The 26081-nt window shown below is 44.3% G+C and overlaps 1 protein-coding gene across 8 annotated transcripts in view; it reads left to right on the forward strand.

Moving 5' to 3' along the window:
* The window catches only part of DMD (dystrophin), a 7616828-nt gene that overhangs the window by 2652421 nt on the left and 4938326 nt on the right, over positions 1 to 26081 (forward strand). For all 8 annotated transcript variants that reach the window (XM_069639082.1, XM_069639084.1, XM_069639079.1 and 5 more), the window contains one exon: positions 2846 to 3016. In XM_069639082.1, coding sequence (XP_069495183.1) covers positions 2846 to 3016 — 171 coding nt within the window. The remainder of the gene's footprint in view (positions 1 to 2845; positions 3017 to 26081) is intronic.

Raw genomic sequence — 26081 nt, forward strand, 5'->3', positions numbered from 1 at the left:
TATGTGTATGCTACTTTCAATCTGTTTATGTTTATCTTTCAATGTGCCTGTGCGTGGTGTTTTCAGTCTCTATGTATTTCTGGGCTGGAGACGTAACCACCTTCAGTCAAAATGTATAGTTTGACAGCATCATTGCCCCGCCACATTACACATAAATATGTGTATGCATTTCAAGTTAAGGGACTGCACTTTGCATGATTCTCTATGAATAGAATGAATTATCTCAGTTAATTTCAGTTTTCACCAATCATCATTATGAATACACTAAATCTGGCTGCATAATTTGTGCATGACATCACATTTAACCATAGCTGTTTGACGACTCTATAGTCGGTCTCAACGTGTGTGACCTTCTCAAAAGGGATAGGTAGAAAACAGCAATAATGGAGTGTGTTTATCTGGAGGAGGGGATAGATTTGATGGCCTGCAGATGTGGAAAATGTTTGCGGACTGTGGACTAGTTATGGTTCATAGAGTGGTATTTGACAGGGAATAAAATACTATTAAATATACAATGCACAAATATGATATTAGTTCATAAAAAGCAAGAAGCCATCTCCTCCTGTCTGTTCTGGGAGCATGGGGAAAAAAGTGGCTATGCACCTGTGGTCATTGTTTGAAATGGTAAAATAATATTCTGAGATTCCAGCTGGGATGAGTGCCTGGGCAATGTAGGTGGGGTTAGGATATGGACGCATGGTAGATGTGTAAAAAACACAGAGATAAAATGAACTAACACCACATTGTACAGAGATGTCTTGAAGTGTAACAATATATAACATTAAAGTAACATGCTGAGCAAAAAGTATATAAAAATACCATTATTTCCCACGTTCCTTATGGAAGCATTACATTAACAGTATGGAAAGTTATTTTACCCTAAAAATCTTATATCAAGACTGAGGGAAAATGCATTATGGTCACCTGAATGAACGAATTATGTATCACAGTGGGCAGCTGTAGGCAAACCCTATTCCCCATTTCTAATCACGCACCATCCACTCATTTACAGGGTCATTAATCACACTCTTGCTGCTTTGTCTGGAGCCATCACACATTTATTAATCACAATTTACATAAATAGCCAACCATAGCTGAGGACTTCTGATTTCAGTAGTTCACCCCTGAGCCTAGGTACAGCTGATTTGTGCCGGCTCGGACATGTAATCTGGAGAGACAAGGGGCCTCATTGAAAGGTCGGCAGTAACCCACCGATGCTACTGGCTGGTTGCCGCCAACCTCCTAACACTGTTCCGTTGCCTGAGATCCTGCTGTTACCGGGACATTACAAGTCCCGGCAGCCCGGGATGTCAGGCGGCAGAGACTGTAAGTCCCCTTTCCTATGGAGTCCCATATGGGAATGTGGACATAGAGGCACTGGCACTGTTGCTAATGGTGCCGGTGCTACAGTGAAAACCATGCCTGCAGGGCCAGTGCTCCTGGAAGATCAGACCTGCTGGGAGCACCGGCCCATGCAGGCATTCTTGTAGTCTGCCGGTTACGAAAGGGTGCCAATCCGTTGCTACGGCACCCTTATTTCCAGTCCACCAGACTTGGAATGAGGCTCACTGTTTGCTGTTTTCAGAAGGAGCAGAAATTGGGCCCATTTCCAGCACTGGTAGTGGGAAGGTGATGAGATTTTAACGTGACTATATAGCCAATTTATGGGGGAGGAGGCAGAACAAGGCAAACAGCGAATGGTGGGGTTCTTCTGAAACCCGAGGATTGCTGCAGCCAATCAAAATCCAACATATAGTCCATACTTGTCCATTGAATACTAAAACAGACTGATACTTTGTATTGAAGTGTGTGTTTCCTGGACAGCAAAAAGAGAAATATTTCAGCCAAAGGTTGTTTGCCTGGTCACCAACACAACTGAATGAAGAAATGACGAGAAGCAGGGCAGCATAACCCCTGAGCTTAAACGCAAGCGTATTTCAAAGCCACACTGGGCAATGACAGTTCAAGCATTCCCAAAGCAAAACATTTGCCAAGTAGTATCCGAAAGTATTTGACCAGAGTTACCCTAAAGAAATTGAGCACAACTAACGCAGTTGGTAGTTGAAATCATATAAGCCAATAGTATACAAAATACACGTTGCCAGAAACATACTATGACAAAAAAATAGGTTAATTAAAACCTTGGCGCAGTCCCTTTTCAGGCTCCGTTGGGAACATTAGGAACAGAGATGGAAAGTGCCATGTAGGCAATTAGCTGTGCATCAAAAACCGGGGGCACCGGTGGCAATAGCTTTCTCCATTATACGTCAACTTATTAGGTTCCTGCAAGCACAATCTATGCACACAAATACCAGTGAACGATAAAACAAAATGCATTTCTCCAAAAAGGACACACGACGTGTTATTACTACTATTTATAGAGCATAGAATGAAAGCGACAATGACATTTAGAAAGTCAACACAGTGTGCAGGAGACTAAATAGTCATGGATATCTCAGAATGTGTCCGTCAACAACAAAAAAACGTTAAGGAAGTGATATAACAAAATAAAAAAGTCTCGGAAGCATTCAGTGGAGGGACCATAACTTTAGTTATGGAAATACACACAGTCTTTCAGGCATGAGCGCTTTGCCAGAGGGCGATCATACATTGTTTCATAATAGTGTTCTTTTTCCAATTGAAACGTTATGGCTTTTTGTGGCTCAGCTGAGAAAACTGTGCGACCTTAGACGACTTTCGACATTTAGTTGATGCTCACTGAGCAACCGTTAATTCTGAAACTTTAGGTTAAATCCCATGTGTTCATTTGTAAGATGTGTTCTTTCCGCTGGAAATGGTCCAAGTCGGCACCTTTTAACGCTGGCACGCTCTGTCTTCCTTTCAGGCCTACGACAGGAAAGCGGCTCTGAAAGGTGGTCTGGATAAGACGGTGAGCCTGCGGAAGGATCTTTCTGAGATGCAGGAATGGATCACACAAGCGGAGGAGGAATACCTGGAAAGGGACTTCGAGTACAAAACACCAGAGGAGTTGCAGAAAGCAGTTGAAGAGCTAAAGGTAACACAGCGGCTGAGCTTGAATGTGCGCTACCTGTTTAATACAGATTTTTTTAAAAGCATATCATTTCCCTTTCTTGACTGAAATATGACACATTTTCATATGTACAGTTTATTAATTTTAATTGTAATTATGACTGGGCACGTTTTGAAAATATTTAATCTGGTATAAAGATGGGTATAAATATTGGTTTGTGCATTTTTCTAATCCGAGATAAGCATCACACTGTTCTATTGGAATAGTTCGGTGAAAATTGCCAAGTAGACCATGATTTAAACGTTGCAGAGTATTGTCTGAAGCTTTATTCCACCCAGAGGACGTTGCTAGAGGGTCGGGGGGTGAGGGGCTTATAGCCCTGGGTCTTTTGGTTGTAGCCCTGGATAGAAGCTCAGGGACTACAACCAAAAGGCTATAGCTAGCCCCGAATCCCGCCAGTCCCGACATTAGTTTAGCCCATGATCGTTTCCAGACCTGGCAAAACCCCTGAATTTCCACCTACCTTTCAAACAAAAAACTATCTGCACAATGCATAGGTGGAGATACTTCTAGCTCAGTGGTGTCAGTTGTTGCTTTGCCCCTTCTCTGCCACTCCCTTTAGAGTGAATCAGAGGGTGCTGGTGGAAGCAGATAGAAAAACTATTTACACAAGTAGCTTACAGGTGGTGTTAGGCCCATCCGACTCTCCTCCATGGCATCGCTTAGGCTAAAGCGATTCCTTCCCTCTGCTCAACGGTGTGGTTGAAATCCCTTTGACATCAGAAATGGCTGGCAGATAGGTGGAATGTAAATTGTCCTGTCCAATCCTGAGCTGTGGGATCACCGACCTGGGCATCACTCAGTGGAAGTAATGCAGCTGTTGGTAGCTCTTCAAAGGTCCAGATTATTTAACATTTGCACCCGTGGTAAACATTTGTCAAATGCATTTAGCATGAGGGTTCATGTTTGAGCAATACTGAATGGAGTAAACCGGGTTTTGTCCCAATTTGTATTTTCAATTTATTTTTGCAACCGGCCAAAAATGAAGCAGACTAAGGGCCCGATTCATGGAATATTTGCCCAGTTCAAAGTGACTTTGCACTGCGCAAAGGGTATTTTGCAGTGTAAAGTCCGGGCAAAAAGTCAGCGCATAGTCATTTTGCAGTTCAGAATGACTTTGCCCGGACTTTGCACAGCCAAAAAACACTTTGCACATTTCCATGAATCAGGGTTTGTGTCGGCAGTGCAAAGACACTTTTCAGCAGTGCATATTCACTTTGAACCTGGCAAATATTGCATAAATCGGGCCCTAAGTTTTTTTGTATGATTGTTGTGTACCATAAATAGAAATACACTTGCTGCATTTCATTTTATGTCATGTAGCATAGTAAAAATAAAAAAGTATGCTTCTTTCTTGACCTAATGCAAACATTTTTTAGATAATACAGACTTTAGAAGAAACCTGCAAGGCAAAGGAAAAGTTTAGATAATCTGGCTCTTACTTTCGTTACTCCTTCTGGGCCAACATTGACCGACTTTTTGCATAATTGACTGGTAGGAACCACCTTCAACGCAGTGGGCAGAACTGAGACGTTAGTTACAAGGGGGAGAAAAATGAGACTTCCTCTACCTCCTTAGAGATGTTTTTTTGAAGATGTATGATGTTTATAGAAGAGCTTTGGAGTATAACCGCCTTTGCAGCCACTTTAAATTCCTCATCGAAGTTTGTTACAGTGACCACAACATGATGCATAAGTGAAGCTTGAAATATTATTAGTACTATTAGCTGCCTTTCTGAAGCTTTAACCAATTAAAAGCCCAACGAATCTCTTGCTCAGAACTCTTTCTCACAAGTTGACATGATTTCCATAACACAGCATCCCTAAAGAGATTTGGATGGTTACATTTTTTGCAATTTTGTTTTAATCTGGTTTGTTCAAACAAATGAAAGTGAAAATGAACAGAGCACATTTAAAAACTCCTTTAATAATTTGAAGAAATGCAGAAAACAATCAATTTATTTTAAAGAATAAAGAAACCATCAGATGGCTTAAACCAACAAACCGCCTGCATGTGTTTCACGGTTTAAGGTGCTTCCTCAAGGCTTTTTAAACTCTTCTTTAAAAGAAGGATGCTTTCATGTTGGTACACATGTTTAAAAATAAAGGTCTTTGTAAATCTAAAAAGTACCACAAACCTTTTCTTTATGAATTGAATAATGTTGAATAATTGAGGACAGTGGCCTCACATAACTTGTGGAAAACAATATCAGGAATGATGGAGGCGTATCACTTCACAGCGGTTCGTTCGATGTGTATGTCTGATGCCAGCTCAGAGAATTGTCACGGCTGGCCATTTAGTTTTCATGTTAATTTTGGTTCACATAACAGTATATGAATAAAAAATGCATTTAAAGGTTCACAATGTGTAGCATGTTAAGGAACATAAAACAACTATAAAAATACAAATGTTTTTTTCAAGTATATTTTCATTGAATTTTACATCTTCTAAAGTAAATCCATGTATAAAAATAAAAGTTATTATAATTACAAGAAAAAATATTTGGTACATAATCTTTTATCAAAAAAATTATTCTCTTTGGGAAATGTTCAAAACAGCAATGGTATGCCAACATAAGTTAAGTGAAAGAGCCAGGATTCCAGAGATGTTCAAAACGACTGGTGTTGCAGATCTTGATGGGTATTTGTTTCCAGTGGTTAGATGTAAGGAGAGTGAAGCCTCGCTGGTAATGGGCGCGATATATGGAAAAAATGTGTGTAAAATAGGTTGCCGCAGGAGGAGCGTCCATTTTTATTGGTGGTGTATTTTGTAAATGCTATTTCTGTCAATGGTGGGCCAGAGCTTAGGAAGCCCTGGTGGTTTGTGCAAAACAATGAATCTGCTCCCTACCGGTCCCACCAATCAAAAAGGATAGGAGACCTATTTAGATGCCTCTTCCACACTCCAAAGCATTAATAAGGTTTACTTTGCAGGGTCCATCAGAAAGGGTACTATCATTTTAAGAGTGAAGACAGAAAAGAGGTGTTGCATGTCGAGTGCGGGGAAGCCTTTTGTACACTCCAACAAAACGAGCAAAACTTATTTTGCAAGGTGTGGAGAATGAAGATGTGCCTTGTACTAGTTGATGCAGGGTAAGGAAGGACCTTTTTTCTGGGAGACGAGAGTCAGAGAGGAGAAAGTGGTGATTGCTTAAGTCAAATGCTGTTGATAGTTGGAGGATGATCAAATCACCTACTTCATCATTGACTGAATGCACCCCATGATGTCATGGAAGGTTTAGAGGTGCCAGGCTGCAACGGCTTTATGGAGTCAGGGATGGAAATATCTGCTGGATTCTAGGCAGTAATATTTCGCGAAGGTAGGACTGAGGGACATGTTTTAAAACACTCTCTGCAAATGGCACATGTGAATCAAGGTGGGTTGGGTGCATCAGTAAGGGATGAGATGATGAGGTGGCTTAAAGACATTTGAAAACAAGGTCTTGTTAATTCATACAACTTATACTTTTTGACCCAAAGAATAAAATGCTTTTGTTGGTAGTAAACTACAAGGAAGACGCACCTGCTAGAATCCTGATTTCAGTGACGCCTTTATACCAATAGTATCAAAGCCATTGAACACAGATGGAGGAGACTTTTGGCTCATCGTCAGCTGACATGTTTTATTTTTCGAACTGGATGGACATTATAGATGCATCGCTAAATAATCAGGACATAACGTGTGAGAGCATTCCTAAACCGGATCACACAAAGATTGAATTCCAAAGTGTAGAGGAAATTACATATAATGCTGACATTACAATAGTTTGTTTCCTTTAAATGGCATGTTTACTTACATCAAGATACTTAATACATACCTGACTTGTACATGGTGAAAACTTTGGGCTTCATTAGGAGTATGGTAGTAATGGAAAACTGTGTGTTTAACCCTTGCTCACTGTTCTTAGAGAGGCACAGCTCCGCCTAACTGACGAGGCCCAACCAAGTCGAAACACGTGTCTGGGGTTGCTGTTGGTACTCTTGTTCACAAGAGAATTGCCTGTCATTTCAGTGCTAGACTGTCGTTGGGCAGGACAAAGACTGATATGTAGTGGACATTTCTCTTCTGTGAAAGGATGTTGAGCTATCTCTGGTTGAGACTCTAACCCGGGATATAGACCGGTAGAGAGACACTCCCATGACCCACCTTGTTTGTGGTTTTTTAAAAAAAAATACTGTCTCATGATTTGTGATTGCATGGGATATTTAGCAAACGTGGTACATAAAAAGAGCCACATTAGGAAAATATGGGATTCTTACACTATAAAGTACTTTCTATGTACCCCATTCTATAAATATTGTAAGAGGATTCAATTCAGCACTACAGCCAAGTTAACGCCTAGTCTAGAATACTGAATGAAAACCCTTATTGATATATCTTTAGGTCCAGTTCATGCGTTCTGGATGACTACCCTTGTATAACACCCCTCTCTTGGAATCCCCCTGACCCCACTGAGCCAAGAAGTAATTCTGTTTTGCAAGTTTAAAAGGTTTATTTGATAAATTAAAATATATATCACACTTTTTAATACATTAATAATTGAATATCACACTTAATCTGATATGGTAAATATTAACAACGGAGAATCTGGCACTAGCACACTTCTTTAATCACTAATGAGTTGACATGAAATGGATAAGGTAGCACACTGGTAAATAGGAACAAAAGTATAATGTGGTAGAGGATGCTTTAGGTAGGCTCAGGTGGATGCAATATTCAATGAATGCAGTACAGAAAATACGCAATATGATTTCAACCAAACAATGTAATCACTTTTCTCTGGCTACTCCCCTCCCCCCCTTGATGCAAGGCAAGGAAATGGAAGGAAAACACACAGTTCTCAGAAATGCAATCAACTGTAATTCAGTTCAATCCAGCAAGCTTAAACAGAAGTTTGAAAACACAGGCAAATGCTTTGATAGGTGCTAGCAATGAATGAGAAATATGCTGGAAACGCTCTTAATTCCCTTTTAGAGGTTCAGGATGAGTGGTATCTAGTTAATATTAGTCCAGGCTCACACTAGCAATGATGCAGGGATAGTTAGCAGGTTAAACGAATTTCTGGCAAATGAAATCAGGCAGCAGCAGTTTTTTTACATGTGAAGAAATTGCAAATCGCGGCAAAATTCGCGGATGCGCCGAGCGCTATTACAAAGGAACCGCAAGGACTATCTCTACCGGTTTGGGGTCCTAGGAAAGCCTGGGATCTCAGCTTCCAAATGAAAGTTATTGCAAGTCTCTAGCCCAAACGGTTGCGGAGATATGAGTAATTTAGTAAAGGTCGTTTTTGGTTTTGTAAATTTTAAACGCACACTTTTTCAAAATGACAAATTTTACTAGAAATGACAGGTGACAGATAGGAGGCAGTTCTACTTAGGTTAAATAGATTGAATTAGATGAATTTAAACTAAGAGATGTGTTCTGAGTTTTGCTAAGTACTCACAAGAGATTTTGAACAGGAAAGCGACTTGGTCACGATCTTCAGTCTGGTCAGGTCTTTCCGGATTCTGCTCACAGCGCCTGGTCTGGTCTCGGCTAGGCACAGCACTGCTTTCTCTCTGGTCTGGTCTCTGCTAGGCACAGCACTGCTTTCTCTCTGGTCTGGTCTCTGCTCTGGATAGATTGAAGTCTCTAGTTTGGCTTTCTGGAGTTTGATGGAGGTAAGTATGGATTTTTCCGGCAGGGCTTCCAGCGGCAGATGAAATTGAATGTCTCTATGTGTCCTGACTCTCTGCTTTTATCTGTTTCTTGAGAATGGGTGTGTGTGTTGCATCACTAGACTTGCCCCTCTCATTCGTCATTGGTCAGGCTTCCATTCCTCCGCTTGATTGGCAAACTGAACTGTGAGTCAGATTGATGTCATTTTATGATCTCTTGAAACAACCTCCCTTATCATCTGTGCACCCAAATATATATATGATCAAAATCCATACTTCAGAGTTACACAGTTGTTTGAAATTACATATACATGGTGTGGCTGAATTTAGCCATGTCTATGTCCAAATCTGCTCATTCTCGGAGCTTGCATTCAAAGAGTGTACATAATTGACTTTTTAACTGCTTTTTCAATTTCCGACATGGACCCAACTTTACATACATGTGTGCAGGGGGTAGGGACATTAACTGATGAAGTTTCAGATTTTTAACATGCACACATTTAGAGTAATATCCACTTTTCCGCTAAAACCCCCCTGAACATACCACCGGTTCCTACCACGTCTTAAACTGTGGGCAGAAAAATCACAAGAATTATGGTATCATTTATAAAATTTTCACATGTCCGCACTATGAATTATCCCCCTTTTTATAAAACCATATCCTTGCTGCAGGGGTGTGTCTTTTCAGGTCACATGGTACAGAAACCAGTCTTTCCAGTTTCTGCCAAGCCAGCTTGCTTTTCACAGGCAGTGCCCCTCCCAGCTTCCCCAGGAGGAAGCCACTTTTTACGACGTCTGTAATAAAAACCTTTGCCTGAGTGGAGAGGGCTTTGTTCACTCTCTGGCAGAGCACAGGAAATTCAATTATCAGATAGATGGCATATCCTTAGTGTGGGCAGCAAAAGGAACATTGGCCTGGGAACATAGTTGTGACTCAAGTTTCACTCCTGATGGGATCCGTTGCTAGGCAAAATCAAGTTCCTTAAGCCAGACCTTCAGCTAACTTTTTGTTGCTTTTAAAATAACTTGTAATTTTACACATGCAGCTAGAATGCTGATTCTAAGTGCAAAACTATGACATTTCAACAGTTACAAAGGCATGTGACACCAAACATAGGTCACTCATTTAATTTAACATTTTCGATTTTGGTGGTTTTAAATCCAGTTGCAGTTAGGCTTAAGCTGCTGACTCCATAGCATTTTTGTTATAAGCATTGTTTTTGGGCTCTTCATTTCCCAGATTTTGCAGGCACACAAAACTCCATTCTGCCAAATGTCTGCTGGTGTTCAGTGAATATTTTGCACATGTTGCAAGGTTTGAAATAGGCATTTTGCTTGCCTTCAGAAAAACACACAGTGGGTTTTAAAACGCCGGCTTTTGGATAGTGGTGAGTACTGGTACTGCACCCATTTTTGGGATTTTCTTGGATTAATGCATTCTAAACAGGAATGGTTCTTACATGGTAGTAAATCCTTGCTTAACATTGTTTTGATGGGGCTCCTTACAGTAAGATGGTTATGTGGAACCCCACAAAAAGGGTTGAATCTTTAAAGTGGTCCAATGAGTCACGATTTCAGCAACTTTTTGACATCAGTAAAAGTGGATTTTGTTAACAAAGACCTTTCTTTACCCTGGTGGGTGGCAAGTTAGGTAACCATTTTGGTGTGCGCACAACGGCGCAGCTTTCCTGGATTTCGGCGCACATGTGGGTTTTCCGCCATCTTGAATTTCCTAAGCCCACAGCACCAAATGTTGTAGCAGGGTAGCTTAAACGTGGGTCAGGACACCCTACAAGCCCCCCCACGTGACTGCACTTTGAGTTTGGGTCGATGGGGAGTCGCGTGCCCAAGGGTTTTGACCCACGCACCGGTCTGTCCGCATAATCTTCTTCCTCTTCTGTAGATGGCACAGTTCAGCATCTTCTTCTCCATCCGGTCAGATCGATCAGTTCTCCTCGCCGGTCCTGATGGGAAGATTGGGCGGTACCCCGGGCCCGTTGTGTCTTTGCTCCCGGTCTCCGGATCGTCCTTCTTGGTCATCCTTCATGGTTTCATCTCTCCTAGGATGATAAAGGAAGAGCGGCAATATCTACTCATAGACGATTTTTTTTTCCACCACTGTTGAGATAGTGGGGCAGCATATGCATTTCATCGTAACGAAATATTACATTCTTATTTTGAAAAAAAAAAACAGCATCACTAGAGACAGTTTCATGTAAATCACAATATTTTAGAGACTAGATGTGGTAGGTTTTATGATTGGAACTGAATTAGTCTGATACAGTACCCGCTAGGATTCCAGAGGATTCCTCCAGTTGTTGCAGAGTGTGCCTGGGATGGCAACATTTCAACTGGTTTATGTGGACCCACTTGTCTTCCCCCTCTGCCGAACCACCTTTGGGGATGCGGATCTTGTAGGCCACAGGGGAGATCTTATCGACGATCTCAAAGGGTCCCTTCCATGTAGGCAAAAATTTGCGCTGCTTGGCCTGGTTCCTTTGGAAGTTGTATAGATAGACCCGGTCTCCCACCTGATATTCCTTCCTGGAAGTTTTCAGGTCATAATGGGTCTTCATGCTATCAGTCGATCTTTCTAGATTCCGCTGAGCATAAGCAAAAGCATGTTGGAGGTGTTTCCTTAAATTCTCTACATACTCATGAGTAGTGGAGGCATTTATCAGTGTCTGCTCTTGGGTCCTGTAGAGCAAATGCTGCGGAAGCACCATCTTGCGCCCAGTCATCAACTCAAATGGTGACATTTTGGTTGCAGATGAAGGGGTAGATCTGATGGCCATTAGGACCAGAGGTAATCGGATATCCCAACTTGGCCCAGAATCTGCCACAAACTTCTTTAATATGCTCACAATTGTCCGGTTATATCTCTCTACTGCCCCAGAAGAAGCTGGTCTATAAGCAATATGCAGCTTTCTCTTGACCCCCAGTATCTCCCACATCTTTGTCATTACTTCACTGGTGAAGTGGCTACCTCTGTCTGACTCAATCCTTTGAGGTAGACCAAAACGGGAAAAGATGTGGTTAATCATCAAGGCCGCTGCAGTTTCTGCCTTGCAATTTGGGGCTGGGAGACATTCCACCCACTTGGTAAACAAGCATGTCACGGTCAACATGTACTTATTCCCCCTAGCCGAGCGAATCACAGGGCCTACAAAGTCGATTTGTAAATCTGACCATGGCAGTGTCATTCCCCTCTTTTGTAAAGGCGCCCGGTGTGTGAGGGATGATGGCTGAAATTGTGCACACACAAGGCAACCCTTCAGGTACTGGTCGAGGTCCTGCCCCATGTGTGGCCAGTATGCAACCTCTCTTAAGATTTCCAATGTTGTGTGAAACCCCCTATGACCGGCAGTGGCCGCATCATGGGCGTGACTTAACATCAGGCTTCGGAATGAGGTAGGAACCACCCACTGATCGTGGCCAGCTTTGGATTTCCTTACCAACAAACCGTCTTGGATCCGGAACATTTTGGGACATTTCATCAACACTCTTAGGTCCTCTTTCCCAATGTAATCGGTATCCGTCAGGGGAAAGTTCTCAGGGTCCTCAAGGTGCTGGTAAAATTTACCAATTATTGGATCCCCCTTCTGAGCAGTAATCAAATCAGCATCAGGGGTCTCCTTACTCCATTGTGCAATTGAGAGGTCGTTGTGAGCATTTGTCTGGGACCTAGTGATGGCAGTGACCTGGATTTCCCCCAACAGGGACTCAATCTCAATTAGATCCCCTTGGATGGCCCCGGTTTTGGCCAGCTGATCAGCTAAGTCATTTCCAGTTTTGTCTGGTCCCTCTACTTTGGAATGACCCTTGATCTTCTTCCAATAGATGGTCATCCCATTCGAGGTGACCAGATCATCAATGTTTTGGATCAACTTCCCATGTTTCAAGGGTTTGTTGTTAGCACATACCATGCCTCTGGTCTTCCAATTAACCAGGTGCTCCACGAACCCGTTCCGTACATAATCCGAATCTGTGATTATGACCAGTTCGTGGAGTTGATGCTGGACAGCAGTGAGGATGGCCTGATGCACAGCCATCAATTCTGCCACCTGACTACTTCGGGGACCAATTTTGTATCCAGCGGAGGGTTCTGGGGACTCATTCACCCATGCATTCCCTACGCCGGCCACCAGTTCTTTCTCCCCGTTGTTGTCGACATGGTAAGAGCATCCATCCACATACACAGTGGGCATTCCCTCACACTTGTCTTCTTCAAAGACTTTGTGGGGGGAATTAAGGTATGCCTCCATGTTGTCCTTTATTTTTAGACTTTCGTCCTCGAGACAGTTTTCTCTGGCACAATCATGCAAGTCAGCCAGACCTTGCGCGAGGGGACTCTTCTTGTTTTGGCCATATCTGACCTCCACAGGAAAGCCTTGCATTGACAGAATCCAGGAAGTAATTCGGGAATTACTCACATTTCCGGCCCGGATTCTGTCACTTTGGAGATATTGCAGAGGCTGGTGTGGAGTCTCCACTATGATGTGTTCCCCCTGGATAAACGGGCGGTAATTCTTCAATGCCCACACCGTTGCCAGGAGTGCCTTCTCACAATCGTTGAATTTTTCCTCCACAGAGGATAAAGTTTTGCTCGCATAGGAGATTACTTTATTGACCTTGTCATGCTTTTGATATAATACTGCCGTCAAGCACGTATTAGAGAACCCCGTCTCCAGGAAGAACTCCTTGTTTCTGACAGGGTAAGCTAGGCAAGGCGCTTGTGAGAGGCTTCTTTTGAGTTGTTTTACTGCCTCGGCTTGTTCTGGACCCCATTCCCACTTGACCCCCCCCTTCAGGAGATGAATCAGGGGTCTGGTGATCTCTGCGTAGCCCTCAATGAACTTTCTGCTGTAATTAGTCAGTCCAAGGAGGCTCCTTAGTTCCCGCAGAGTTGTGGGGTCTTTCAGTTTCTGAAGTGCTTCCACTTTCTTTTCCTGGGGACAGAGACCCTGAGGAGTAATCTCATGCCCCAAGAAATTAACACGGGTTCTACACCACTGTGCTTTCTGAAAGGAAAGTTTTGCTCCGGCGGCCCTCAACTGTGTCAGAACATAACGGATCTCTGCTATGTGTTCCTCCACAGATGAACTTTTGATGAGGACATCATCTACATAAGCCAGGTTACCCCTCGTACCCAGGTCGGGCATGGCCTTATGTAGGAAAATATTGAACTCATTACCGGAGTTAAGGTATCCGAAGGGAGTCCGGGTCCATGTGTACTGCTGGCCCCCAAAAGTAAAAGCCAGCTTGTATTGGTCCTCCCTACTGACAGGCACGGTCCAGTATCCATTGGTCAGGTCTATTGCAGTGAATACCTGTGACCCCTGAATCTGGGCCAGCCCTTGGTCAATGTAGGGCAGAGGCCATCGGGAAGTATGGACCCGTTTGTTGAGCTCCCTGAGGTCGGCGCAGAGTCTCCACTGGCCGTTCGGCTTCAATATTCCCAGCACCGGATTATTGAAGGTGCTGTGGACTGGACGGATTATTCCCCGGGACTCAAGGTTCTTAATTATTTCAGTAAGGGACTCCATTGATGCGAGAGGCAAGCGATATTGCTTCACAAACACTGGAGTCATGCCAGGGTCCGTGGGGATTGTTGTTGTGTGGATGTCAGTGCGACCACAGTCATATGAGTCTACCGCAAAGAGATCCTGGAAATCCAAGAAAACTTGTTTCAACTTTTGCTTTTGTTCCAGAGTCACACAGGCATCAGCTAGGTTGACTCTCTCTTCCACCATCTGCCTGAAGCCTGGAAAGACTTCTGGTTTGGCTATCTCCGCGGCCTCCTCCAGCTGGGTGGAGGAGTCCCTGGTCAGAGTGCTGATTTGGACCGGAGGCTTCAGGTGGGCAAGGCAGCCTTCATGAACCTGGAAAATCACCTCATCCCTCCTGAATTCACAAGTCACATCTTCCTTACCATAAGGGCAGGAAGTGTACACCAGGAAGTTCCCCCCATGCCGGGTAAAAATCCTGTCTGGTGTTGTATTGTCCTCACTGTCACTGTCAAAACAGTCCTTGGGGATTGGTCCTAACAGTTCATTTCTAAGATCAATGGAGAAATGTCGGTCATCAACCGCCATTCCAATAATGGTGCCTGCGGCTAGAGTAATACTCTTTAAGTCGCTGTTATCCACCTCTATTGGAATGGTGTCATGTTCTATGTTGACTAATGGTGTTGGGTTTACCCCCAACCCTTGCTGTTGGAGAGAAGCATTTAGATGTATGTAAGCATCAGGGTTTTTCAACTCTTGTCCCCTTTTAACTTTCACTTCCAGGGAGAATCGTCGGGTCCTTTCTGGGATGGTGACTTCCTCTTTGATCTGAATTTCAACTGCATAAGGTAGCAATTGAGCTGACCTAAATGCTTTTTCTGGATCATCAAAGCCCATGGGATTATCCGCTAATCGGGACCAAGCTTTGAAGTTTATTAGGTCCAAACTAATGGCAAAGCGATTGAGAATGTCACTGCCTAAGTAAAAGGCGGCAGGGACGTCTCGCACGACCCAACAATTGTGGACTATGCTCTTGTTGCCAATAGAGATTTTGAGCATACACCTGCTTGGCAGGAGATGTTTGGAATTAGGTGCTTCCAGGTCCATTTCCCATTTGTCTATCAGTTTGAAGGTGGGAATGGCTGGATCTTTTGGGAGTTGGCGAAACATGGCTTCGCTGATGAAGCTCTTACCGTTGTTCACCCACACTCGAGCGAGAACAGAGTCCTTCCCATCATTTAACTGAACAGGGATGAACAACTGCTCTCCAATTTGCTGAATATCAGCCAGGCTCTGAGCTGATTTCACATCTTTCTGGACTATAGGAGTGGGAGTTTCTGATTGTGGATTAGTATAGAATTTCAGAGTGTTTCCTTCCAGCGTGGAATACCACCTTAAACTGGAAGGAAGGTTGATTTTCAGAAATAGAGAGGACCCCCCATCACCAGTCTGTTGTCCTACTGCTATTACTGTCACGTCTGGAATTTGGTTGTTCTGGAAGTGGAATTCTACTTGGTCTGATTTTTGTTCAACCATGTGGCATGTGCCATTTAAACTAACATGGTTGACACTCTGTTTTAATTTTATGGGTCGGCTAGTCTGGGTCCAGAGGACCTTGTTTACGCAATCTATTAGGGGTGACAACCTTCTCAGGAGGTCATTCCCTAGTAAACAAGGGGTGCCCTCTGGGGTCACAACTATGACCGGGTGTTTCAACTTGTGTCGCCCGATCTTAATGTCCAAATCTGCAGTCCCCTCAACGGGAATTTCCTTCCCGTCAAAGTTCTGGAGTTGTCCAGGAAGTGAGGTGAGAGGAATTTGGTAATTCTCTCCCCTTCCTGCATTCAGTTCATCAAAGGCCCTTCTGGACAGAAGGGTAGCTTGAGATCCAGTGTCCACCAGTGCCGAGATTGTACCCTGCCCCTGTACTTGTACCGGGGCATAATATCTTCCCTCCTTCTCCTCAAGGGGGCACAGATAATGTACATTTTGGGACAACTGGTGGGCTAACTTTCTGGTTTTGGACATCGCGAGAGAAGAATTTTGGGCAGAATTCTGTGGAGAGCCTTGGGAATCTGAAAGAAAAAGTTGGCAACTGGAGATCAGAGCCATTGTGGGTTCCCCTGGCTCCGGTTCCGGGCCGCCCCCCCCTTTTTGGAGGCAGTCACCAGGATGGGTTTGAACCAGGGGATTTCCTTGCTGTTGGTTCTGGGATGAGATGGTGGGCGGCGGTAGCTCAGTCTCCACATCTCCCCAGTCTGGATTTGCATCCCTAGGGACCCATTTTTCTTTGGGAGGAGTTCCCCCCTCTCTGAAGGAGAAGATCCTTTTCTCAGGATCCTCTGAGGATCCCTCTCCCTCAAATTGGAAGATCTGTACCCCCTCCTCAAGCTGAGTCTGTTTGGGTCTTTTGTTTCTCCTACCCCCCCTCTGCTCCTTAGGAGGCAGACTTTCAGGGGCAAGAGATTTCGTTTCCGGTTCCTGGGTTTCCAGGGGCTGTTTACAAGTGAGGAAGGAAGCTTCCTCCAAGGCTTTACACCCCCCTTCCCTTTGTGCCTCCTCCCTGGGAACCGGTGAGTTATCGGGGTGCTGCCCCCGTCATTGTTCTGGAGCACCAGGTCCAGAGTTGGGTGCGTTCTGCGCCGGCACGCCCATCTGAGGGTTCTGCTGAGCCCTCAGTATGTGACCCAGATCCCGCGCCATGTTTTGAACCTGGCGCTCTAACTGGGAAACCCGCTCAGGCTGATACGGGGCCCTGTTTTCTCCCCTGGGCTGATCCCGGGAAGGGTAGCTGTCCCTTCTTTGGTAGTACCCCTGGTTGGGAAGATTTGGGTACCCCTCCACCCTTGGCCTCCCCTCTCCCGGATTCAGTGGTCTGGGCTCAGGGAATTGGGGAAAGAAGGATGGATGGTTTTGGGGTTGGAAGTCGGGTGGATATCTGGGGAAAAAGTTCTGCCCAGGGTTTGGTAAATTTCTGCCCTCCTGTGGGAAGTTTGGAGGGAAGTTCCCTGGGTTAGGTGCTTGGCTGGATCCCCCCCCTTGGGCTGGAGGAGTCCACACATAACCCAGGATGGGTCTGTTACCTTTGTAGCGAGGACTTACATAGTCAGGAGAGCGAGGGACCCCATTTGTGGGGCTGCCTCCCTGGCTCCCTGTCTTCGACTGGCCCGAGGACCTTCTGGGCCTAGTATTATTAGGTGCAGGTAGGTTTTTAGGCCCCCCCATCTCCAAATCCAAAACGGGGGTGACTTTTACCTCTGCCACCTTGGCAGCAGCAGGGGTGCTGTTGGCTTTGGGGTTTTTCTGGGCATTGCTTTTATTTTCTATGGGCTTCTGCACCTCATAGATGCGGGTAGCCTGTTCAATGACCCAGTCTAAAGATCTTTTCTCGTGAAAATCCCTCACGAGCTGGGTCATGATATATTTGGGCAAGGCATGGAAAAACGTGTTTATAAATTCACGGCTATCCGTGCGCACCCTTCTTGTGGTCTGTGCAAAAGCCCGCTTTAACTCCTGCACAAATTCTTGTGGGGCCTGATCCTCCCCACATTGCAAATTGTAGGCTGCCTTGCGAGCCTCTTGAGGATTTCTGTGAACAGAAAAATGTTTCAGGATGGCCGCCTTATAGGTGGACCATCTTAAATGATTTTGGTCCTCCAGCCCCGCAAAGAAACTGGAGTATTCCGGGGAGAAGGTCCACTTTACATATTGAATGCAGCTTTGGCTGTCCTTCAAATGGAAAGTCTCCATCATTTGTTCAAACAACTCTAAGTGCTCCCAAACAGAATACTTAGCGTTCTTATGGTAAGGCGTGATGACGCTCCTGATCGCCTTAATCTTCTTTAAGGGGTCCTTGAGCAAGGCCCTTTTTGCCTTATTGGCCTTTTTGGTTCGGGTAACCCTTGTCCATTCTTCGTCGGACTCAGAGGCACTGCTCCCAGAGGTTCCCGTCTGTTCTTCCAGGTTTTCCCGGATTCTGCGAGCCTGGGAATGGCTGGCAGAATGTGGGGACCTGGTCTCCTGTGTCCTGCGCAGTTCAGAGGAGTCTTCAGATTCCTCCTTGCTGTCAGGATTTGATGGATACCCCCTCCACTGACCTAACTGGGCAGAGGTTTTCAGGATGCCCTTAATGGGCCTACTCTCCTGGGGTTCCCCACTGAACTGTATTGTACTTGGGTGCCCATACCCGGATGCCCACCCCTCCATTCCTGGATGGTACTGGCCTATGAGCCCCATGCTTCTGGCTGGATAGTAATCTGCCATCCCTGTGGCCCTGTGCTCATGTGCGCCAGGGGACATGGGGGTGGCAGAGTCCAGGGACTGAGAGGTATGAGGGCCTCTGGTACTAGGGCTCCTGAGGTTATGCTCCGGAGTTTCCATTTCCCAGCGAACCTCATCTCTATCCGCCCCTGCTCCCTGTTGCAATGCAAGAGCCTGCATTTGTGCCTTCAGTTCCTCAGTTAAGGCCTTACTCGACTCTATCAGTCTCTCCTGCATCGCTACCTGCTGTTGGAGCCTATCATTGTGTTGACAGAGGGCCTCATTTTCCCTCTGTGCTTCCTGGTTGGTCCTGGAGAACTGGGCCAGTCTTTGCTGCAGGAGGGTTACCTCCTGAGCTGTGTCCCTATTGGCCTGCTCCTTTCTTGCTAGAGCATCCTCCACCCTCCTGGTGTGCTCTAGCAAGTTCTGGTTTTCTTTTTGGAGGTCACCCAGTCCCTGGTGGGCCAGGTGATTTTCTTCCATTTTCCTTTTTAAATGGCAGACTTCCTGGCCTAAGGCGTCTCTTTCCTGACTAAGAGCCTGCATTTGTGCCGCCAGGTCGTCCCTTTGCCTTTGGAAGGCACCAGCTTTCTGGCGCTCCTGATCAAACTCTGCCTGGGTATCCAGGTCTTTCAGGATCAGTTTATTGCTCTCCTCTTTCTCTCTGTCTAGTTGGATTTGCAGGGTGGCTACCTGCTCTGTGCATGCCCTGTTGAAATTGATCTGTTGCTCCAGCTTTTTCTGGTTCTGCAGGAAGGAGTCCAAACTGTCTTGGTGCTCCTTCTGCAGGGCCAGAAATCGGGTATCCTGGTCTGTCTTTTCCTGTTGTAGGATGCCCATATCCTCTTTTATTTTAATGATATATTGCCTACTATCATTTTCTGCCTCCTGGCTCCTCTGCAGCCTCTGCTCAGAAGAGTCCAGATCAGATTGGGCCTTCTGTAATGCCATCTGTTGCCTATTTGCCAGATTTTGGCTTTCAGCACATCTATCCTGCATGTCTCCCATATATAGGTACAGGTATGCTGCTATCCTGGCAATCTTATTGTGTTCCTCTTTGGCTTTAGGAGCCATATATAGTTCACTCAGGGCCACATGTAAGGGACCCTGATCTCTATATATATCTGACCCTGTTTCAGTGACCTGTTGTGTGATGGCCTGCAACCACACATCCTGGCCCTGTTCGGTCCATTCACCTCTCACAAATAGCTTATGCAAGAGGTGCTCTCTGGCTATTTTCATGTCTACTAAGGTCGTCATTCTAGAGATTGTTCTCTGTCCTGACTTACAGAAGTTTGTATTTTATTTTTGCAGAACAGAACTTTTCTTGGGGTGTCCCTTTTGAGGAATGCTTCACAGCGTAATGCAGCGTGGTGATCCGACCGGATGTATGTATCCCGTCAGTTAGCACACTGTATTAAGCTGCACAAGTGGTAAATCTAACCCAATCCCGGACGAGCCCCCACTTTGTAAGAGGATTCAATTCAGCACTACAGCCAAGTTAACGCCTAGTCTAGAATACTGAATGAAAACCCTTATTGATATATCTTTAGGTCCAGTTCATGCGTTCTGGATGACTACCCTTGTATAACACCCCTCTCTTGGAATCCCCCTGACCCCACTGAGCCAAGAAGTAATTCTGTTTTGCAAGTTTAAAAGGTTTATTTGATAAATTAAAATATATATCACACTTTTTAATACATTAATAATTGAATATCACACTTAATCTGATATGGTAAATATTAACAACGGAGAATCTGGCACTAGCACACTTCTTTAATCACTAATGAGTTGACATGAAATGGATAAGGTAGCACACTGGTAAATAGGAACAAAAGTATAATGTGGTAGAGGATGCTTTAGGTAGGCTCAGGTGGATGCAATATTCAATGAATGCAGTACAGAAAATACGCAATATGATTTCAACCAAACAATGTAATCACTTTTCTCTGGCTACTCCCCTCCCCCCCTTGATGCAAGGCAAGGAAATGGAAGGAAAACACACAGTTCTCAGAAATGCAATCAACTGTAATTCAGTTCAATCCAGCAAGCTTAAACAGAAGTTTGAAAACACAGGCAAATGCTTTGATAGGTGCTAGCAATGAATGAGAAATATGCTGGAAACGCTCTTAATTCCCTTTTAGAGGTTCAGGATGAGTGGTATCTAGTTAATATTAGTCCAGGCTCACACTAGCAATGATGCAGGGATAGTTAGCAGGTTAAACGAATTTCTGGCAAATGAAATCAGGCAGCAGCAGTTTTTTTACATGTGAAGAAATTGCAAATCGCGGCAAAATTCGCGGATGCGCCGAGCGCTATTACAAAGGAACCGCAAGGACTATCTCTACCGGTTTGGGGTCCTAGGAAAGCCTGGGATCTCAGCTTCCAAATGAAAGTTATTGCAAGTCTCTAGCCCAAACGGTTGCGGAGATATGAGTAATTTAGTAAAGGTCGTTTTTGGTTTTGTAAATTTTAAACGCACACTTTTTCAAAATGACAAATTTTACTAGAAATGACAGGTGACAGATAGGAGGCAGTTCTACTTAGGTTAAATAGATTGAATTAGATGAATTTAAACTAAGAGATGTGTTCTGAGTTTTGCTAAGTACTCACAAGAGATTTTGAACAGGAAAGCGACTTGGTCACGATCTTCAGTCTGGTCAGGTCTTTCCGGATTCTGCTCACAGCGCCTGGTCTGGTCTCGGCTAGGCACAGCACTGCTTTCTCTCTGGTCTGGTCTCTGCTAGGCACAGCACTGCTTTCTCTCTGGTCTGGTCTCTGCTCTGGATAGATTGAAGTCTCTAGTTTGGCTTTCTGGAGTTTGATGGAGGTAAGTATGGATTTTTCCGGCAGGGCTTCCAGCGGCAGATGAAATTGAATGTCTCTATGTGTCCTGACTCTCTGCTTTTATCTGTTTCTTGAGAATGGGTGTGTGTGTTGCATCACTAGACTTGCCCCTCTCATTCGTCATTGGTCAGGCTTCCATTCCTCCGCTTGATTGGCAAACTGAACTGTGAGTCAGATTGATGTCATTTTATGATCTCTTGAAACAACCTCCCTTATCATCTGTGCACCCAAATATATATATGATCAAAATCCATACTTCAGAGTTACACAGTTGTTTGAAATTACATATACATGGTGTGGCTGAATTTAGCCATGTCTATGTCCAAATCTGCTCATTCTCGGAGCTTGCATTCAAAGAGTGTACATAATTGACTTTTTAACTGCTTTTTCAATTTCCGACATGGACCCAACTTTACATACATGTGTGCAGGGGGTAGGGACATTAACTGATGAAGTTTCAGATTTTTAACATGCACACATTTAGAGTAATATCCACTTTTCCGCTAAAACCCCCCTGAACATACCACCGGTTCCTACCACGTCTTAAACTGTGAAATCACAAGAATTATGGTATCATTTATAAAATTTTCACATGTCCGCACTATGAATTATCCCCCTTTTTATAAAACCATATCCTTGCTGCAGGGGTGTGTCTTTTCAGGTCACATGGTACAGAAACCAGTCTTTCCAGTTTCTGCCAAGCCAGCTTGCTTCTCACAGGCAGTGCCCCTCCCAGCTTCCCCAGGAGGAAGCCACTTTTTACGACGTCTGTAATAAAAACCTTTGCCTGAGTGGAGAGGGCTTTGTTCACTCTCTGGCAGAGCACAGGAAATTCAATTATCAGATAGATGGCATATCCTTAGTGTGGGCAGCAAAAGGAACATTGGCCTGGGAACATAGTTGTGACTCAAGTTTCACTCCTGATGGGATCCGTTGCTAGGCAAAATCAAGTTCCTTAAGCCAGACCTTCAGCTAACTTTTTGTTGCTTTTAAAATAACTTGTAATTTTACACATGCAGCTAGAATGCTGATTCTAAGTGCAAAACTATGACATTTCAACAGTTACAAAGGCATGTGACACCAAACATAGGTCACTCATTTAATTTAACATTTTCGATTTTGGTGGTTTTAAATCCAGTTGCAGTTAGGCTTAAGCTGCTGACTCCATAGCATTTTTGTTATAAGCATTGTTTTTGGGCTCTTCATTTCCCAGATTTTGCAGGCACACAAAACTCCATTCTGCCAAATGTCTGCTGGTGTTCAGTGAATATTTTGCACATGTTGCAAGGTTTGAAATAGGCATTTTGCTTGCCTTCAGAAAAACACACAGTGGGTTTTAAAACGCCGGCTTTTGGATAGTGGTGAGTACTGGTACTGCACCCATTTTTGGGATTTTCTTGGATTAATGCATTCTAAACAGGAATGGTTCTTACATGGTAGTAAATCCTTGCTTAACATTGTTTTGATGGGGCTCCTTACAGTAAGATGGTTATGTGGAACCCCACAAAAAGGGTTGAATCTTTAAAGTGGTCCAATGAGTCACGATTTCAGCAACTTTTTGACATCAGTAAAAGTGGATTTTGTTAACAAAGACCTTTCTTTACCCTGGTGGGTGGCAAGTTAGGTAACCATTTTGGTGTGCGCACAACTGCGCAGCTTTCCTGGATTTCGGCGCACATGTGGGTTTTCCGCCATCTTGAATTTCCTAAGCCCACAGCACCAAATGTTGTAGCAGGGTAGCTTAAACGTGGGTCAGGACACCCTACAATATCAAGTGTGATACCAAGTCACAATTGATTTATATATATGTATATACATGTATATATTGTTTAATAGTTAAAAAAAAGAAACAACGTGGTTTTACTGTTAACATACTACTCACATTGAGGCGGGAGGTCACACAAAGATCCATATTCCCAATGGTACTTAAGCAAAAACCAGCAAGTATGGAGGCTTTCTCAGCCATTCGCACCCTGGGTGGGTGCCATAACCTTTCACCTTACCGGGATCTTGGGCTGTATCCCTTGATCCAAGCCCATATTCCAAGCAAACTGGAAACTGCAAGTGCCTACCCAGCAATCATCCCCCTATATCCCCTTCACTCTGTGCCTTCCCTCCACCCTACCCCCACCCCACTCCACTTACCTGATTCCTCCGACATTGGTGCCACCCCTGCTGCTCCCGCATACTGTGCCACCATGGAAATGGAAAAGGGGGCTTGGAATGGAACACTGCCTTCCATTTCCATGAAGACCATCTTAGGTTTTTATTTGAATGAACGGGACACAGTGAATGCATGACCATTGCATTCCATCAAATGGACTGCTATCAGCACCCTGGATTTAAAACTTTGGATGCTAATAGAAATAATACCCTTGATGGCTGTTTGAATGTGCAGTACTGTCATAGGGGCACATCATTATTTTGGGCCCCAGCCAATAACGCACGCTCCAACCCACCGGGTCAGGTATTAGTGTCATAATAATTTCTCTTGGGCCTTATAAATGCTCCAGCATCATTATTACCCAGGTAGGTCCTCAATCAAGAGGGTTATATGTATTCATATACCAGGATAAATGGGGGGATACCTCGGGACTAATGGGGGGACACAGTAGTAAGGCAGACCAGAGCTCAAGCAGGGAGCATCGTGGGAGAAAAGCAGTAGAACTGTAGAATGGACAAAGTGGTGTGCGTTGCAAGAAGGAGGCAGTCTGCTGTCGTGCGTAATGTTGATGAACAGTAGAGCAAAACACAGATAAGAGACTGAAAATTCAGTGTTGTAGGTAGGCCAGATAATGTGAGTGATTCAGTGAGGTGGGGTGTGGGAGGAATGTGGCATGCAGGGATCTTGCCTTTAGTGGTGGCTACTGGCCTGGAAATGTCAGTGGAACTAGTGGGCACTAGGGAGCTTTAGCACCAGGTAAGGTTTACAATGCCACCAATCAAATGTATTAAACACACTGACATGGGTCCTAAAAAAGAAATATAAAACACGAGACTCAGCAGAATGAAATGGGTTTCCTTACTGTGAGGGGTCAAAAAAGGGAGGCGGACAACTTTGTAAAGGTTTTTCACAATTTTATTAACTCAAGAGGGTGTGATAAATGTCTCGCTATTGTAAGGAACTCATGGTGGCAACAGTAAAGACAGACACACAAGTGATCATGACTCAAGGGTGTTTATTTTTAGAGACAGTATGCAGGTTGGAAAAACAACCCATCTAAACATAAATCTAAGATGGAAGAAACCATCAAATGAAAAATAAGGCAGTTCTTGTGACGTCTGGTCAAAATAAAAGGGCCTATAACAAAGAAAAACATATTGCCAGTCCTTACAGCTAATATAGAAAGAGTGTGGGACAGGATTTACAGTAAAGAAAGAAATGTTCTCAAACAATGTGTCAGGATGTTTTAGCAAGGGGTCTTACTTCCCCATGTTTTGAGCACAGGATAAGGTTGCACTTCTGAGCACAGCACACGCTTGAGCTTTCACAGCACGAGCTGTCAGTTCCGTTTTGGCTGACCAGTTCTTCTATGGTTAAGTCTCTTTTGAAGCCAAAAAATCTCTTTTCCTAAAAGACCTGATGTATTTACAAAAAATAATAAATGACAGTTTGTCGTACTTATGGTGATACTTGTCACTCTGTATTCCCCACTGCTGGGCTCAGATCTAAAAAGTCTTTATCAATATCAGGGCCTCTGGTATTTAGCTGTCTGGTTTTCCAGGGCCTGACATGTTCAGTTCTCAAACAATAAAAGTTCCTTTCTTATGGCACTTAGGCTGAGGGTTCTTCACCCTTGGGTCCCCCTCTTCTGGGTGCAGACCTCTTTCATATCTCAACCTCTCTCCACCGGGTTCACTATGGCTTTTCCTTACCACTTTAGGGTGATGATTTGCCAACACTGGGTTCCCCTTTTCTGGGTGCAGACCTCCCTCGAATCTCAGCCTCCCTCTCCGGGTTCAATATTGGCTTGTGGTGTTTAGGGTGATGATTTCTCAACCCTGGGTCCCCCTCTTCTGGGCACAGACCTCTTCCAATTGTCAGTCTCCCTCTACCGGGTTCACTTTGGCTTTTACTTGGTTCATGAATCTTAATTTCTTTTTAAACAATTCTTCAGGTTTTGCCCCTTTCTGTTGGCGTCCCTCTGCTGGGTTCCAGGTTTCCTCCGGCGTAGGTTAAGGAAGAGGAGTGCTATGGAACTATAATAGCATGAATAGCAAGTTTTGCAACCCTTGAGTATCCCATTGTTCCCCTTTCGCATTTGGCAATATTTGTTGGACTTGTATTGCTTAGATTTTGATTTCTTTTGGCTTGGGTAATAGTTGTGTGCACTAGCTTTTAAAAATGTCACCCCACTGGGTTGTTGGATTTTCCATAAACTCACATGCTTACATGTATAGTCACTCGGTTTCAATAAATACAACTTTTGCTGCTTTCCGATAGTTTGGTATTCAAAAGTACTGCTAATACCTCTTTCACTCATACGCTAGTGAAACCTCCTGCCTTAAACACACGAGCAGTCTCGGAGTGCTCTGTAGTCACTTTCAACACCAGGTAAGTTGCATACTTCCAATCCTCTCAGTGTTCGCCAGTCTTCTAATGCAGTGACTCCTCACGACACAGCGAAGAGCTTCCCCTTGTTCCTCTTCACCCATGCCACTCATTTCTGGAGCTTCCTTGCCTATGGAGAGTCACTTGTGCATGCCAGCCACCGGAGACCTAATGAGAGGGAACACTTCCCTTGCTGATTTAGCTTT

The sequence above is a fragment of the Ambystoma mexicanum genome, chromosome 7q, assembly GCF_040938575.1.
Source record: "Ambystoma mexicanum isolate Mex_15411 chromosome 7q, UKY_AmexF1_1, whole genome shotgun sequence".
Taxonomy (NCBI): Eukaryota; Metazoa; Chordata; class Amphibia; order Caudata; family Ambystomatidae; genus Ambystoma; species Ambystoma mexicanum.